Here is a 12,177-nt window from a genome sequence, read left to right as displayed (position 1 = left end):
AGCAGACTGTATCACACAGGATAGGATTAGATACACGGCTCAGCAGACAGTATCACACAGGATAGGATTAGATACAAAGCTCAGCAGACAGTATCACACAGGATAGGATTAGATACACAGTCAGCAGACAGTATCACACATGGTAAGATTAGATACACAGCTCAGCAGACAGTATCACACAGGATAGGGTTAGATACACAGCTCAGCAGACAGTATCACACAGGATAGGATTAGATACACAGCTCAGCAGACAGTATCACACAGGATAGGATTAGATACAAAGCTCAGCAGACAGTATCACACAGGATAGGATTAGATACACAGCTCAGCAGACAGTATCACACATGATAGGATTAGATACACAGTCAGCAGACAGTATCACACATGGTAAGATTAGATACACAGCTCAGCAGACAGTATCACACAGGACAGGATTAGATACACACATGAGCAGGTTCCAGGACTGAGGAGTGAGGACAGGCTTCTCCTCCCCTCCGGATATATACAGGCAGGAGCGCAGCGCCACCTGGTGCTCTCCCTTTAGAAGTGCACAGCGAGAATATCCAGTAGAATAGCAAACAGCGCCACCTCGCGTCCCAGTGTCTCCTACATCGACTGTAACCGTCTCCCCCAGTCCTCGGACAGATCGCCGAATCATCGATGTGTGTCATGTCTGCACCCTAGTGCGCACGCTGAGGGATCCGAGGAGTCCGCGTTCGGTAATTATCCGGGTGTTACCGCCATGATAGCACTCTGTGGGTGACGTAAGAGCGGCACAGGTCACCCGGATACCAGAGGCAGTATATGGGGAGTAGCTGTGACCCGACGGCTGTGTGAATGGCGGATGATGCTGCAGTTTTTATTTACAATTAGTCTTATTCGTTTTTGTTAATGACTTTAATTATTACTAGAAATCTATTTGCATCTCCGTGTCAGGCCCATAGCAACCAATCACAGCGCAGCTCTCATTTCTCAAACTTCTGTGGGAATATGAAAGCTGCACTGTGATTGGCTGCTCTAATGGGCACGGTTGATTTCAATAGGTGAAGCCCAGTCATGTGACTTGAGATGTGCTTCAACTAGTGTGGGCTGGGGCCCCTCTGTCAGTGTCCTCGGTACATGTTTTGCGCTGACTACCCCGTACCCAAACTGTACCCCCCCAATTAGCGTCATTCAAAACAGGAAAGATTTGAAGATGGCGGCCGGAGGTGATGCCTGATGAGACGGCTTTAATCCTGTGATTTGTGTCTTCCTCCTCAGAGTGCGCCGTGTACGCTGCCGCCATGTCCGACGTTGAGGTTGTGGCGGACATCTTGACGGAGGTGATGCTGGATGACCCCTCCCCCAGCGATGCAGCGGCCTCCGAAACTTCCCCGGTGACCGTCGGTGCCACAGTGCCCACGGGCTTTGAATTCACAGCGGCTGCAGAGGTAGAAGAGAAGCTGGGGCGCCCCTGTAAAATCAGCAAAGACCGCGGCAAAATCTACTTTGAGATCAGCATGGACTCGCTGGCTCAGGTACTGCGCCGGGAGACGTTCGCCTCCAAGACTCGATTGTTAAAGGGGTATTCCGGAAATAAGTTATACCCTATGCACTGGGTGGGGGATAACAGCTAGATGAGTGGGAGTCTGACCACTGGGAGCGTCCCTGTTCACGAGGGTCTCGAGTACCCGGTTTGAATGGAAAGGTGGTCGAGCATGTGCAGAACCACATCAGTCACTGTCTGTCTATAGGACTGACAGAGGTAGCCGAGTGCTGTACTCTCCTGTCCCCGGCAGTCCTATACATAGTGATTGGAGCGGTGGTCGAGCATGTGCAGTGCCGCTCCAGTCAGTTACAGGTAGCCGAGTGCTGTACTCTCCTGTCCTGGCAGTCCTTTCCATAATGAATGGAGCAGTGGTCGAGCATGTGCAGTGCTGCTCCATTCAGTGATAGGTAGCCGAGTGCTGTACTCTCCTGTCCCCCACAGCCCTATGCATAGTGAATGGAGCAGTGGTGGAGCATGTGCAGAGGCGCCCCAGTCACTGACTGGTAGCCAAGCATTGTACACTGCTGTCCTCGGCAGCCCTATACATAGTGAATGGAGCAGTGGTCGAGCATGTGCAGTGCCGCTCCAGTCAGTGACAGGTAGCCGAGTGCTGTACTCTCCTGTCCCCCACAGCCCTATACATAGTGAATGGAGCAGTGGTGGAGCATGTGCAGAGGCGCCCCAGTCACTGACTGGTAGCCAAGCATTGTACACTGCTGTCCTCGGCAGCCCTATACATAGTGAATGGAGCAGTGGTCGAGCATGTGCAGTGCCGCTCCAGTCATTGACAGGTAGCCGAGTGCTGTACTCTCCTGTCCCCCACAGCCCTATACATAGTGAATGGAGCAGTGGTGGAGCATGTGCAGAGGCGCCCCAGTCACTGACTGGTAGCCAAGCATTGTACACTGCTGTCCTCGGCAGCCCTATACATAGTGAATGGAGCAGTGGTCGAACATGTGCAGTGCCGCCCCAGTCATTGACAGGTAGCCAAGCGTTGTACACTGCTGTCCCCCACAGCCCTATACATAGTGAATGGAGCCGTTGTGGAGCATGTGCAGAGGCGCCCCAGTCACTGACAGGTAGCCAAGCGTTGTACACTGCTGTCCCCGGCAGTCCTATACATAGTAAATGGGGAGGTGGTGGAGCATGTGCAGAGGCGCTCCAGTCACTGACAGGTAGCCGAGCTCTGTACTCTCCTGTCCCGGCAGTCCTATACATAGTGAATGGGGAGGTGGTGGAGCATGTGCAGAGGCGCCCCAGTCACTGACAGGTAGCCAAGCGTTGTACACTGCTGTCCCCGGCAGTCCTCTGTATGCTCAAATGCCACTACTTTGAACCAGGGGACATGGGACCCCCATTGTCATAATCAGCAGTTGGACGCCCACTGAACTAGCTGCTGAATCCATTGGATAGGGGTTGATTTATTTTTGGAATACCTCTTTAATATGAAGCTGCTCTGTTTCTGTCTTAGGTTCATCGTCTGAGGTCGGTCGACAATCTTTTTGTAGTCGTCCAAGAATTTACAGATTTCCCTTTCAAGGAGGCGAAGGTGAGTTCCTCGGGAATAGCTGGAGTCCTGCGTACTGTGTACAGGCAGCGGACACGTAGTTAAAGGGGATCTCTATTATCGAGGCTCCTCTCTTCTGTCTTGTGTCCCTACTGAGCAGTTCCCATCATAATCTTCTCGTTTTTGCTAATGGTTTAGTTGCTTGTACTTTATAATTGCTGTAATTGGATGAACAAGCAGAGCTGCAGTGTAAAACAATGGACATGGGACAAAGAAGCGGCCTAAGCCTCGGATGGTGGATTTCAGAGGAAGTCAGTAGGCAGTAAAGCTAAGCTGGGATCACACTAGTCATAGCTGTACACCCATGAAGCAGAAGTGAAGTGTAAAGTATGAGGGAGAAACCACAGCTGCTTGAGACTACAGTAGACAGAGCAGCTAAGTAGAGTCACTGATAACAACTGTGCTCTAATGGAGTAGAGCTGAAGTGTAAAGTATGAGGGAGAGACCGATCTGTAGCACAAACACCTAATGAGACAGGAGTTGAGAACTATGAAGCAGAGCTGAAAAGCAGCTGTTATAGAATACAAATAGTAGGTAAGTGCGAAACCTAGGTAGTCCAACTGGGCACCAGTGGTAAAGGGGTTTACAGGGTTGGAAAAACGAAATTGCAAATCGGTCCCATTCACGTCATTGGAGCTGAGTTGCAATACCAGACAAGGACAGGTGTGGTGCTGTTTTTGGAAGAAAGCAGCCATGTTTTATAATTGCGGACAACCCCTTTTATATCCCCACTCACCTCTAGGAAGCCGCACTTCAGGATTTCCAGGATCTGGCTGCAAAACTGTCCTGGGAAAAAGCTCTGAAGACGTGGGAGCTGAACAACAACTTGAAGAAGAAAAAGAAGAGAAAGAAAACCGGAGGCTGCTGCAAAGAGAAGAAGCAGGCGGCAGCATCGGAGCTGCCAGCAGGAGACGGCGCAGAGGAGGCGCCACCTGCAGGACAGGAGGAGCGTGAGACGGAGGATAGTCAGGCGGAGGACAGCTCTGCGGTGTCGGCTCAGTGCGCCAATGACTCCCAAGAAAACAAATCAGGCGACAGCACTGAGAGTAACGACGCCTTCCCCGATGTCAGTAATGTCCTGAAATTCCGTGTCACCTGTAACCGGGCCGGAGACAAACACAGCTTCACGTCGAACGAAGCCGCCAGGGACTTTGGTGGAGCGGTGCAGGAACACTTCCAGTGGAAGGCGGACATGACCAACTTTGATGTGGAGGTGAGTTGTGCCCCCCAGCCCCATCCTGGGTACTGTATGGAAGCGTTATGGCCACTATATGTACCTATATACCGCCTCCCGATGTGTCCCCAGGTTCTTCTGAACATCAGTTTTAATGAAATGTTGGTGGGAATCGCACTGACCGAGGAAAGTCTGCACCGCAGGAACATCACCCACTTTGGGCCCACGACTCTTCGCTCCACTCTGGCTTACGGGATGCTCAGGTGACCCCGGTTTTATCACCAATGAGACCTGCTAGTTGCCGGATTATCCGAATTTGTCATTGAAATCTGCACAACCTCAACGCCTTTTACTTCTTTTCTCTTTAGACTCTGTGACCTGGAGCCGTCGGATGTCGTCATCGATCCAATGTCCGGAACTGGGGCCATCCCGATAGAGGTAAACTGGGAACATGACATGGTCACCCAGTCCTATGTTTTCATAGCTAGCATAGTTATTACATATTTCTTTCCTGTCAGTGAATGGAAATGCATATTGTTTGCATCTGTCCTGATTTTGGTCTGTACACCCAGCTCATGGGTTTGGTACAATGCACCGTATCCGTGAGTCAACTACAGCAGCAACAGCTCCGGTCCCTCACCCCATAGGTTAAGATAAGTTGTAGCTTCTGATTTAAAAAAAAATATAATCTATTCACTGACAGCAGGTAGAGATGTTGTAGTGTTGAGAAAACGTCTTTTTGAAGTTCGGCGTACAAGGTTCGGGTTATCTAAGAATTCCGTTATGGATTCTGTTACCACGGACCATAAGTTATGGACCGTGGTAACGGAGTTCTTAGATAACCCGAACCTTGTACGCCGAACTTGAAAACAGACGTTCGCTCATCTCTAGTGAGGGGTTGAAACAAGGTCTACTGGTAAGTTTCAGAACTTTTCATTAGTAATTAAAGGGGTTGGCCCATCTCACAATTTAATTGCATGTCGCTAGGATATGCTACTGATGTCGGATAGATGGAGACCAGTGGTGGGCACTTGCCTTTTATCGGCACTGCCATAGAGGTGGCTGCGCTTTCCATTCATTTCTATGGGAGTTCTGGAAATAGCTGAGCCCATCTCTCGGCTCTTTTTAGAACTCCCATAGAAGTGAATAGAGAGCACTCCACATCTGTGCCGTGCGCTGTCCTTCACTTTGGGGGCCCTGTTCTAGAGAGGTGTGCATCCCAGAGGCCGGACCCTCACCTATCTGACATTGGTGGCATATCCTAGCAATGTGCCACCAACTTTTGAGATGGGCGAGATGCAGAACAGCACCAATCAGCGCTGTCCATTGTATAGTGGTGGTAACTGCTGCGCTGCCCCCATTGAAGGGAATGGTAACCAGCTATGTTCACCCCACAATGGATGGAGTTGTGCAATTCCAGCACCAGAGATGCCGCAGTAGAGCTGATCGGCGGGATGTCTGACCTCTGCCAATCTGATTATTGCCTAGCCTTCGGCAACCCCTTTAAGGCGAAGCCCCACTCTACACATCACACAAAATATTAGGAAATTGCCCTTCAGGCAGTTATCCTATATGCGTCTATTAACAGATCGAGGGAAGTCATACTATGTGAATAGCACCTTAGTGTGGGGACGCAGCAAGGTAGGGAGTGGTGGACGGATGTGGGTGGAGTTTATTAGATACGGAGGGGCTTATTGTTTTTTTCTCACAAGTGATCTGATTCTCTTTTCCTGCAGGGTGTCAGTGAATGGCCCGGTTGCTTCTTTATTGCTGGAGACAATAACCCGAATGCAGTGAACAGAACCGCCGGCAACATCGGCTCCCTACTGAGGAAGCAGCAGAGCGTGGACAGGTGACAGGGGAGGGGGGACAACTGCAGATAATCAGGAGCCATCGGGTGACAACCAACCTGGCCTCCATGACTGCTCCCTGTTTTTCCAGGCTCCTGAACAGCAATTCTTCTTGATCATGGAGCGATAAATCCCCTGTATCACAGTATAACTGCCCAGATTAGCCATTCAGGATGTCGGGAGATTTCAGTGACAACTCTTCCAGGAACTAGGATAATGGTCATAGTAGTTGTCACCCAGCTTTCCCAGCAACAGATATAATTATTAAGTTGATCTCTCCTTTGCTTTATGTCTGCACAGCGCCCCCCAGGGGCTTCCAATAGATACCATTCACTGGGACATTTCTCGTCTGCCTCTGAGGAGCGGGAGCGTGGACGTTATAATCACAGACATGCCGTTTGGGAAGAGGTGAGAGGCAAGAGGCGCGTGTAACCTCAAGAAAGAACCGCCATCTGCGTTTAGCCTCAATATCAACTGTTTTCTGTCGTCCACACAGAATCGGATCAAAGAAGAAGAACTGGGACCTGTACCCGGCCTGTCTGCGAGAGATGAGCCGTGTGTGCCGGGCCGGAACTGGACGGGCCGTTCTACTCACTCATGATAGGAAATGCTTCATCAAGGTGCATAACTTTCCCCTGTCCCCTTTGTCTCTGTATACGGCCTCCCCTATCTTCTGTCTCTATATACGGCCTCCACTGTCCCCTCTTTTTCTATATACGGCCTCCCCTGTCCCCTCTTTTTCTATATATGGCCTCACCTGTCCCCTCTGTCTCTATATACGGCCTCACCTGTCCCCTCTGTCTCTATATGCGGCCTCCTCCCGTCCCCTCTGTCTCTATATGCGGCTTCCTCCCGTCCCCTCTGTCTCTATATGCGGCCTCCTCCCGTCCCCTCTGTCTCTATATGCGGCCTCCTCCCGTCCCCTCTGTCTCTATATGCGGCCTCCTCCCGTCCCCTCTGTCTCTATATGCGGCTTCCTCCCGTCCCCTCTGTCTCTATATGCGGCCTCCTCCCGTCCCCTCTGTCTCTATATGCGGCCTCCTCCCGTCCCCTCTGTCTCTACATGCGGCCTCCTCCCGTCCCCTCTGTCTCTACATGCGGCCTCCTCCCGTCCCCTCTGTCTCTACATGCGGCCTCCTCCCGTCCCCTCTGTCTCTACATGCGGCCTCCTCCCGTCCCCTCTGTCTCTACATGCGGCCTCCTCCCGTCCCCTCTGTCTCTACATGCGGCCTCCTCCCGTCCCCTCTGTCTCTACATGCGGCCTCCTCCCGTCCCCTCTGTCTCTACATGCGGCCTCCTCCCGTCCCCTCCGTCTCTACATGCGGCCTCCTCCCGTCCCCTCCGTCTCTACATGCGGCCTCCTCCCGTCCCCTCCGTCTCTACATGCGGCCTCCTCCCGTCCCCTCCGTCTCTACATGCGGCCTCCTCCCGTCCCCTCCGTCTCTACATGCGGCCTCCTCCCGTCCCCTCCGTCTCTACATGCGGGGCTTCCCCTGTTGGGTCTATATGTATATATACTGTACATTATATTGTATAGTACTGTATAAATCATTGTCTGGGGAGATTGTTTTTAGAACTTTCCACATTTGTCCGTTTCAGGCCTTGGCTAAAGCCGGGCATCTATGGAGGAAGATGCACACGGTGTGGGTGAATATCGGGGGCCTGCACGCTGGCGTATACCTGCTGAAAAGAACCACTCTGGACTTCTCTGACTCCTCCAGTGAGAGACTGGAGGAGAATCAGCCCCTGAGCCCCAACTCGCCTGCCAAAGAAGAGTGAGGAGTGTGGCCTCCGCGGTGCCCCTCCAAGCAGATACCAAAATACCAACAAACCCCATCAGGGTGAATCATTACAAAAAAAAAAGAAATTTCCCACGAAACTGTTCCGTAAATACAAGTCCTTGAGTCGTTTCCTTCTGTCGGGTTGTTCTATATCCTTTTCAGCTTTTAAGCTGTGTTTCCCTTTATAGGAAAGCTGGGTGGCACTATGGCGGCAATCGGAGCTCCTGCGGCACTGGTTTATCCCCAAGTTTCCCAGATTCTTGAACGCCAGACATAAAAAAATGGGAAATGTCACTGGCTGTGCAGGTACAAGTCATAGATTCCACACTTCTATATCACAGCATAAGGCCCCATGCACACTGCCGTGTTTCATAGCCGTGTGCGGGCCGTGGAACCGCAGCCTGGATCCCTCCTGAGAGCAGGAGCGCACGGCGTCACTGGTTGCTATGACGCCGTGCGCTCCCTGCTGCCGGCACAGTACAGTAATACACTGGTATAGATCATACCAGTGTATTACTGTATTGCGGCGGCAGCAGGGAGCGCACGGCATCATAGCAACCAGTGACGCCGTGCGCTCCTGCTCTCAGGAGGGATCCAGGCTGCAGTTCCACGGCCCGCACACGGCTGTGAAACACGGCCGTGTGCATGAGGCCTAACACATATGACTGTCACCCAGCTTTCCCAGAAACAGATATAATTAGGAATATAGAGAATGTAGGATTTTGGAGGCTGCTCCGTTTCCGTTTACAGATATTAGACTTTTATTTTATAACGTTGGGTTTTGCAAAAATAATACTGGGCGCCCGAGTCCAGGAGCTTCCAGGGTTTGAGAACGGTTAAGGCATTGAGGGCCGGAGTCGGTATGTTTTCGTGTTCCTTTGTTCTCTAGTTTTAATAGTTCTGTGGTTTTCCTAAATAATCTGTTGGTTTTTGTTTCGCCTACAAACGGCAGAGGCAACCATATGTATGGGACAAACATTAAAGGGTCTCTCCGAGACTGGGAACCTTTTTTTCTCATATGGGCAGGCAGGGGTTAAAAAAAGATAAAGTAGCCACCTGCACCAAGCTCCTTTCTCCTCTGCTCCCGATCCCTGCTCGATCGGAATTGTGACGAGCCGTCTACGTGCACATCGCCACTGCTGGCAAATCAGTGGCCTCCGAGCAGTGGTCAGAGGCCGGGCCTGCACACCTCACCACTGAGGCCATTGATTGGCTCCGCTCGATCGGAAGTGGAGGTGTAGGAAGCTCGAACAGAGCACTCCTGCACATATTAAAAGGGGTTCTCCGCCTTGGAGAAACCCTTCAAAGGAGTATTTCACCTTTACCTATCTGGACGTGGAGTTGCCTTTTTAAAGGGGATTTCCCACAAACAATTCTTATTCACAGGATAGAGGATAAGTGATCGATGGGGCCACGAGAATGGGGGTCACGTAATACTCCATTTGTGTCCAGCGCTGCTCCATTAACCTCTGCTGCGCTCTGTTATCTCCGGCAGTCCCATAGAGTTGAATGGAGCAGCACAGCACATGTGCACCTGCTGCTCTATTCAAATGGGGAAACGCGAGACCCCGTTTTTGGTGATTGGTCGGGGTTCCTAGCTGTCAGCCCCCCAGTGTTCAGACACTTATCTTGTGTCCTGGTGATAAGTTTTGTTTATGGGAAACCCTTTTAAGTAATTTGGTTTATTTAGTAGGACTAGTGACATCACAGAGGTACCAGGTTTGATGATGTCACTACCAAACGGTGAGGACAGCGATATAGACGCTTGTCATTGTATCTGCACATCATCTGCAAGTATTTTCCTACTTGGATTAAAGTTCTTTATGTTACACCCGTGGCTTCTTTTTGGTCTTTGGGATAAAATACAAGTCCCTGGGGCGTCCTCTGGTCTCCTGTTCAGATAGCACATGCTGGGTATCAATCAGATCCACCATCATATTGGTTGACACTTTTGCTTAAAGGCTATGGACGCCTTTGCATTTTTTTTTTATGATTGCATTTTACTACTTTTGGGCTAAAAATCTTTATTTCAGTTGCTCTTCATTAAAAATGTTCAGCCATTTTTTAAAAAGAAGGGTTAAAAATCAGTCTGTTTGCAGAGCAGAACTTCTAAGTCCCGTCAGCTGACTGCTTATGTAAAGCCTTACCTCTGAGCTCCTGACCTCATAAACACTCATTTAAGCCATATTTTTATTAGCTTGATAAGAGTTTAGCCATAATCAGTGTTCACGAGGGCAGAAGATCAGAGATCAGGCTTCACTTGAGCAGTCAGCTAAGGGGACTGAGCAGCGATACTCTGCAAACAGACTGCTTTTTTAACTTTTAACCCCCTGTGTCTCAAAAATGGCTGGACATTTTTAATAAAGACCATTAGAAAAAATGATTTTTAGCCAAAAATAACTAAAATACAACCATAAAAAAACAATATTACCCCGAAGGTGTTCACAGCCTTTGAGTTATTAATCCTCTGTAATCTAACCAGGGACAGGAAGTTACAACCATTTTGGAGGGGACCGGTTACGGACATTTTGCTGTTATGGAGCGGTCATCTGGTCACCTGCTTCATACCAGTGTGTGCTCCATTGCTGATCCCATCCGAGCCTTTGTCTAATGCTGGGGATACATGGATATCAATCACAGGGCAGGGCACTCCTCCATCGAGCTAGTAATCTCCACATGAACCCTAGTAGCTGACGGTACAAACTATAGGGGTATTCAAAGACCCGGAATAGCACCTATGTGCAGACTGTCGCCCAGCCATTCCTTTCTGTCCTGCTTTTGTTACTGTCAGTCTTCACTGTAGTTCTGATATTCTATTCATGAATCAGGGAGCCCAGGATAGGAGAGCGCTGCTGCAGTGTACGTCAGAACCGATGCTGCTGCCCTCGGCGGCCCGTCGTCACCGGTAGAACCTGCTTCCAGCCGCCTACATCGTTCTATCGTTCAATAGATAAAAAACACATAATTAAAGGATGCGGAATCGTGCACAAATTAATGAAAATCTAGTTCCATCCCTGCAATTAATGTCAAATCTGAATTTTGTAACAAGATAATGAGGCTTGTTCTGCAGCAAAATAATACAAACATTAAAGAGGGCTATAATTAGAATTTACATAAGAATCTGTGTATTATACAGATTATAACGACCAGCAACAGACTGCGGAGCCAATAACTATGTAAGGGCTCTTTCACACTTGCGTTCTTGTCTTCCGGCATAGAGTTCCGTCGTCGGGGCTCTATGCCGGAAGAATCCTGATCAGGATTAATCTAATGCATTCTGAATGGAGAGAAATCCGTTCAGGATGCATCAGGATGTCTTCAGTTCCGGAACGTTTTTTGGCCGGAGAAAATACCGCAGCATGCTGCGCTTTTTGCTCCGGCCAAAAATCCTTAAGACTTGCCGCAAGGCCGGATCCGGAATGAATGCCCATTGAAAGGCATGGATCCGGCCTTAAGCTAAATGTCGTTTCGGCGCATTGCCGGATCCGACGTTTAGCTTTTTTAGAGTGGTTACCATGGCTGCCGGGACGCTAAAGTGTAGCGGGGAGCAGTATACTTACCGTCAGGGCGCCCCACGCGCATGGATGACGTGATCGCATGGCACGTCATCCATGCGCATTGGGCGCTCTGACGTCACTCTGGAGCACCCCGGGAGCCGCGCGGACTGTAAGTACGCCGCTCCCCCGCTCCTACTATGGCAACCAGGACTTTAATAGCGTCCTGGCTGCCATAGTAACACTGAAAGCATTTTGAAGACTGATCCGTCTTCAAATGCTTTCAGTACACTTGCGTTTTTCCGGATCCGGCGTGTAATTCCGGCAAGTGGAGTACACAACGGATCCGGACAACGCAAGTGTGAAAGAGGCCTTATCGAGCAGCGGTCTGTAATATTTTGCTGTGATGGAACTACAAGTCTCAGTGTGTCCGTGAAAGCTACAAACTGCGATATTAGGCAGCCACGTTTTACTTAGTATCGACTCGCTACATCCTTTATACGACTCCGGAGCTGCATTCACTATTCTGCTGGTGGAATCACTGTGTACTGTAGGAAGGCACAGGGGTCCGTCATTGACGGAAGGTACGTGTCACCGAGGTTCCTTTATTTTGTGTGTCAGCCGCAGTTAGTGCTCGCTGACACTGTTTCACTTAGTGTGGCTGTAAAGCCAATCTGGGCCGGTTCTTATTGGGAGCAGCCAAAGAGCAGGGTGGGTGGCTGTTCCCCACGTTCCAGGCCGGGTTTTGGGCTGGGGTTTAAAAGCCCAGCCAGCAGCTCAGCT

General features: G+C 50.2%; 1 protein-coding gene across 1 annotated transcript; it reads left to right on the top strand.

Annotated features, from left to right (window-relative positions):
- The first annotated feature begins 611 nt into the window (after positions 1–611).
- On the top strand, positions 612–7,940 carry THUMPD3 (THUMP domain containing 3). Its single transcript, XM_044301365.1, has 10 exons — positions 612–719; positions 1,261–1,517; positions 3,000–3,077; positions 3,838–4,308; positions 4,402–4,532; positions 4,638–4,707; positions 6,006–6,121; positions 6,420–6,527; positions 6,616–6,739; positions 7,719–7,940. Exons 2-10 carry the CDS (start codon positions 1,284–1,286, stop codon positions 7,896–7,898), a joined length of 1,512 nt encoding a protein of 503 aa, XP_044157300.1. The 5' UTR covers positions 612–719; positions 1,261–1,283; the 3' UTR covers positions 7,899–7,940.
- The last annotated feature ends 4,237 nt before the right edge of the window (positions 7,941–12,177 follow it).

This window comes from Bufo gargarizans, chromosome 7 (genome assembly GCF_014858855.1).
Source record: "Bufo gargarizans isolate SCDJY-AF-19 chromosome 7, ASM1485885v1, whole genome shotgun sequence".
In the NCBI taxonomy this organism is placed as follows: Eukaryota; Metazoa; Chordata; class Amphibia; order Anura; family Bufonidae; genus Bufo; species Bufo gargarizans.
Note: the sequence above shows the minus strand (reverse complement) of the source record. Positions and strands in the feature narration are given on the sequence as shown.